The sequence below is a fragment of the Lupinus angustifolius genome, chromosome LG04 (genome assembly GCF_001865875.1).
Source record: "Lupinus angustifolius cultivar Tanjil chromosome LG04, LupAngTanjil_v1.0, whole genome shotgun sequence".
NCBI lineage: Eukaryota > Viridiplantae > Streptophyta > Magnoliopsida > Fabales > Fabaceae > Lupinus > Lupinus angustifolius.
Genome location: NC_032012.1, coordinates 13,277,721 through 13,283,400, shown reverse-complemented (window position 1 = coordinate 13,283,400; position 5,680 = coordinate 13,277,721). Strand labels below are relative to the sequence as shown.

General features: G+C 32.1%; 1 protein-coding gene across 2 annotated transcripts; it reads right to left on the bottom strand.

Annotated features, from left to right (window-relative positions):
• Nucleotides 707-4,635, bottom strand: LOC109345910 (syntaxin-61-like). Of its 2 annotated transcripts, none has more exons than XM_019585181.1 (7): nt 4,500-4,635; nt 3,898-4,008; nt 2,846-2,959; nt 2,519-2,712; nt 1,628-1,718; nt 1,362-1,431; nt 707-1,142 (listed from the first exon to the last, which is right to left on the bottom strand). In XM_019585181.1, the coding sequence occupies exons 1-7, from the start codon at nt 4,551-4,553 to the stop codon at nt 1,111-1,113; spliced, it is 666 nt and encodes a 221-aa protein (XP_019440726.1). In that variant the 5' UTR covers nt 4,554-4,635; the 3' UTR covers nt 707-1,110. The 2 variants fall into 2 exon arrangements, with proteins under 2 accessions (XP_019440726.1, XP_019440725.1); XM_019585180.1 differs by having other exon boundaries at nt 1,366-1,431.

Genomic DNA, 5,680 nt, shown 5'->3' with positions numbered 1-5,680 from the left:
TTTGGATTGATATATGTTTTTTAATTTAGACTTTGAATTTGTTAAAGACTTAATGTTGTTTATTTATGTGAATTTTGAGTAGATTATAAATATGGATTATAAATTTGAGTATCTACCTATTTAGAATTTTTTTTGTTATAGGTTTATATAAATATAAGTAGGTATGTCCGGTTTAAACGGCATGCAGTTTAATTACTGAACCACTAGTTGAACCACTGTACCACTATACCGGTACCTGACCAGTTTGATAACCGGTACGGTTTTAACAACATTAGATGGAACAAACATAAAAATGTAAAGAAAATTTTATAAAAATAACCTGTGGGAATATAGTAAGTTAGGAGATGAGAGCACAGCAAGAAAGATCCTTTAACAAACAAACACCTTCAAGGTGCTTTGCAATGATAGTTTAACTTTTTTGCTCTATTAGCAATAGAATGTGTAACACAGTTACTTATTGGTGGAACAAACCAACAAAAGCACTAATGAGAATTAATATTTAAAACAAATGTTTTAAATATGAGGAAAAAATGTATACATAGAGTTTTTTACACTATCAGTGTATCGTTCCCGTTCATTTTTAATTGTCATTAACTCTTAAATAAAAATAATACAAATGAATAGTGGAAGATGCACTAACTATATATTAATCTTTACACTATCGATGCATAATGTTATACTCTTTATTAAATATATGAACTTCTAGACCATCAGTGTTCTCCCTTCTTATTTCACTGAATTTTATAACATTTACATAGCAAACAAATAACGACATCAAATCAAACATTACAAACAACAGAAAATGGTTAAGCAACAAATACCACTAATATCTTATAAGGGTAAATCCATGTTTTCAAGAATCAAAATTCAAAATCCTATTGTGAACCGTTAACTACATACAGTCCAGAATCATAATTTTCTACTGCCATTTAGAAACCAAGAAGGCTTCCATTTCCAATTAATATTCCATAAAAATATCCAGACATCTCTTTACATGTACAAAACGGTAAAGACTAGTTCCATCTCAATGACTAGGTGAAAAATACCAAGATAAAGAGGAAAATGAACAAGGCGAACAAACCCAATATCATCATGATCTGGCCCTTCGCACTAGCCTTTTTCATAACCATTGCTACTTTTTTCTGCAAGCATGATAAAGAGCAACGGTTACCTCTTCAATGTTAGTATCACTATAAACATTACATTTTTTCATCATCTGCGTTATTCATAAATTTATTAATTTGACAGCAATGTCAAAGTGAAAACGTATGTCTTTCATCTTTTTTATTGGTGAGAAGCTAAATATGTTTCTATAATGTAGAGAAATCATAAACAATTAAGTGAGCAAATGAAACAGAAACTCACTTGGACAAAATCTAGACGATTTGATGTACTGTCCATCTCAGAGCCCAGCTCATCTATAATTCTTTCCTGAAGCATTAAGATTGTGAAAACTTCGGAATGAGAAATTTTCCGCAGAAAAATAAAGTTCGTAAGTTACAGAGGCATGGGAATCTATTTTATTCAAGACATTTGAAGGAGACAGCTAAATAAGTGTTGCCTGGTCTTCTATGTATTGAAGCCAAATAGCAAGAACAATAGAGAGTAGAACCTCTCAAACCATTACCTGTCCAATTAGCTCTTCGTGTATTGTAAGTCCAACTCCTCCAATTCTTTGCACACTTAAACTAAGCTCGTCCAACTCCTCATCCTGTCTCCTATTATCAACAACAGATACAACATAAATCCAAACGAAAATCATAACCAGAGGCAGATGGTATTACTAGAAAGGATAAACATGCCTGGAAGATTTTGTAAACATATTTCATGTTTTTGTTCCACAGGCTCTGGACAGAGTCTACCTTGTTTGGGAGTTAGGAGAAAGAGAGGGAAATGTTTTGAAGGTTTTCTGGAGTCTTATAAAACTCTCCACATGCCTATTTTCATGGTTTCTTTTTGTGGAGACAAACATGTCAAAATGTTTATCGTAAAATTTTAAAATTACATTATTGTCCATTTTCCATTGATATTTAGATTTTTAAAGGGAAAGTAAAACAAGATTCTTCCATTATGATTACTTTAGTCTCCTCTCATCTAAATTTCACACTCTCAAACAAGGGGAGATTTAACTTGATTTGTTTTCCTTTCTCCTTCCCTATCCCCCTTGATCTCTCTCCTTACCTGTCCCTCATAACTCCCAAACATAGCCTTAAGGTATGTTTGCTTGTAGATTTTTAGAGGGGAATGAAGAGAAAGGGAGAGCTTGAGAGTCATCTCATAAGTGTATTTCATAGCTCTGAAGCCGTTCCTTTCATTGCCATCCAATAACCAACTCGCAAACGAACTCTTAAGAGGTAAGAAAACAACCAAGAGAAACATTTCCAACTCATATGCAGAAAAGTGACTGAGCTTAATCTCATGAAGATGAGCAACAGTCAGATAAAATGACTAATGGTAAACAATAATAGAACCAAAAACAAATGCTCAATTCAATCCCATATGCAGAGAGGGGGGGTACTTTATAAGAAGCATCTGTCTATCTGATTCGGATTGTATGAAATCATCATTATCTTGGGCAGCATATTGGTTGTATGTATCAGTTTCACGTGAATTAGGTAGCCTCATTAGTTCTTGGTGCATTGCATTTACACTAGCATGGCTTCCTGTGCCTGAGCCCTTTCCAGCTTCCACAGCTTTCTTCACAGTGCCTACCTAATAATACAACAGAAGCTTTTATGCATTATATCAATATGAAAATAATAATAATAATTAAGCAGCAAATATATTGAGTTAAGAAAAATTCATTCCATCTTCCTTACTATAACAAGGCATACGTTCTGGATACCTGAGTCCGGGCACTGCTTGTCCACCTCCTCCGGCTTTGAAGCTCCACTTCATCAATGTCATACCAAGACGGATCTTGAGATGCTACAGCAATTGCTTTGTCCAATTCATCCACCTTTCTACCAAGAAAACAAACTTCAGCATTTGTATATTGGTAATGTTGCAGAAGAGAAGACCACTTTCAACATAGACAGGATTCACTCAAAACATTACCCTTGTTTTCTAAAGAGAGGCCAAAGGTTCTTAATAGACAATGCTTGTTCAGATGAAATGGGAGAAAAAGGGCAGTCAACGCTCCCACCTTGGTGGATTGGAAGGGTAATGTATGCAGCCTTACCCCATAAGTGGAAAGTTTGAAATTAAAAATTACTATAAACTAGCTTAGTACAACAACAATATAAGAAGTTGAAACAAAGCATGTGGAAAAATTGAATTTAAAATTACAATGAACTAGCTTGGTACCACATTATACACAGTTGAAAGTAAAGTGCAACTCATTTCACTCCACTCCCATAATTTTAGGACTCATATAGCACAAAAGCGAGCTAAAAATAACTTCAAATCTATTTTCCAACTTTAGCAAACAAAGAAGAGTGAAAATCAAAATATATCCATCCTACTCTATTTTGATGCTACGCCTTATTTTGCATATTTCTTGATGAACACACCTATGGCTAGCTAGGAGGTAAAGTCAGGGTAAGATATTAGGAAGATAAATGATTATTTTCCTTCCCCTAGGCAAGAAGTTTAAAATAAATAAAGTTGTTCAATCAAAATAGTCTATTGTGAAATATTTTTACAATTTATTATTTGTTAATAATCAGTTATATTAGCATTACATATTTATAATTATATTTCAGCAGTGAGGCATCGAAGAAATTCAAAAACAACAATGATACATCAAAGAAATTTAGAAGCATATTGAAGGGCATAATAATAACTCAGTTTCTTTTTCCTTCAAAAATACCACAGATGTAAATGCATCAAAGAAAAAAAACTCGTTTAATATAAGCTAATATGCCACTGATTCTACATATCAATGAATGAGTCTACCTGCCACTCTATGCTTTCGCATCCAGCAAGGACCTCCTTCGATAAATGAACTCGCTCCCCAGCATCCAGAGCGTTTTCCCATTGGCGAAAAGTCGATTGCAACTTATCAATCTTAGCAGAAAATGACAAATAATCAGACAAAAAACTACAGCAACAATAATGACAAATAATAATAATCCTACAAAAATAAACAAATCCCATCACCATAACAATTCAACGGTTCAGAATCTCCTATTTCAGTTACAGATCCCATTTAGGTTTTTATGGGAAACCCCAAATTTACATATTGTATTATTTCTTCACAGTATTTTCTGTTTCAATTACATAAACAACACAGTCGTATATGGTATTTGGGTTCTGTTCACAATCCCAAAATTACATAGTAAAAAACATCAGCAGATTAATAACCTAGGAGATCATAAAATAAAATCTCAATTAGAAATAAAACCTCTTTAAAAACATAACTGAATTGAAATCATTCACTCAAATAGTGCAGCTTTATTTTTTCATGCCGTAGGAATTGTACAAGAAAATTTGAAATCCCTGATCCAAAAAAGGAAGAAAACGAAGAGTAGATAATTTGACAAAAAATAAAAACTTACAGATTCTTGAATCTCAGCCTTAACAACGTAGAATGGATCCTGAGCTGAGGGCATGTTAGCGACGAGAAAGATGAAATTAGGAAGGAAGTAGATGCTAGAAAAGTAGAAAACAACACTCGGTCTATTATCTAATGTTCTACTTTTAAAAACAAAAGTTTATAGAAAGAAGAAGAGAAAAAAAAGATAGATCAGTGAGTTTTATATTCTATCATTGTATCATTATTATTGATTTTTTATTATTGTTGACTTTACAGAAAAGGTAATCCAAATGAGCGGTAGATAATGAAGGGTATGTATATAAATCTTTACAATTTCAGTGTATACATTTTACACTAAAAGAAAAATTCATTTATACACTAACATTTTGTAAGATTGTTAGTGCATTATCAACTATTCATTTTTTAATTATTATTTACTTTGAAAAAAATAATTTAAATGAATCATGAATAATATAGTAACTATGTATAAATTTTTATACTGCTAATACTTAGATATTACACTTTTTGATATGTGTGCATTTAGAAATATTATTCCTATTTTGTCAATTTCTTAACTAACTCTAAATTCTAAATTCTCTGGCATAGTCCTCCCACTTACTAAATTAAACATTAATTTTTTATGTTTCTAAAACATTTCATTTTTATGTATATTTCAAAATTATATATTATCAACTATATATTGTACTAAAATAATGTATTACTTGTCAATTTTTCACTTTATCTAACTATAATGCACTTGTCTGAATGTAATGGAGGAAAGCAATGGGTTCATATATATGGCTCTGTCCTTGAATGAGAAATTTGGGCCACTAGACAAGCCACTGATAATAGGGTGGAAATGAAAAAATGATGAGATTAAGGCTTCTTTTCGTGACAAGGTTTTAGCACTCCTACTCTGGTGGTGAAGGAGGAGATTGATCTACTTGCAAAAACGTCTAGCCTGTGGATCTAATAGATGGTAATTGAGATTAAAAGGGTGTATCATCATAATGGTTTGATGAAGACAAAGATAATAAGCAAGTTTAAAGATAAAAACAACTAAACAAACAACAAAGCTAAAGCTCAAGTTCAATCAAGAAGACTTAAGTTAAGTTTTTATATTTCTAAAGTCGTAAGATGATTGATTGGATAGAGTCCAGACTAGTGAACCTTGAATAGAAGTTTCACAATCCTAAAAATGAA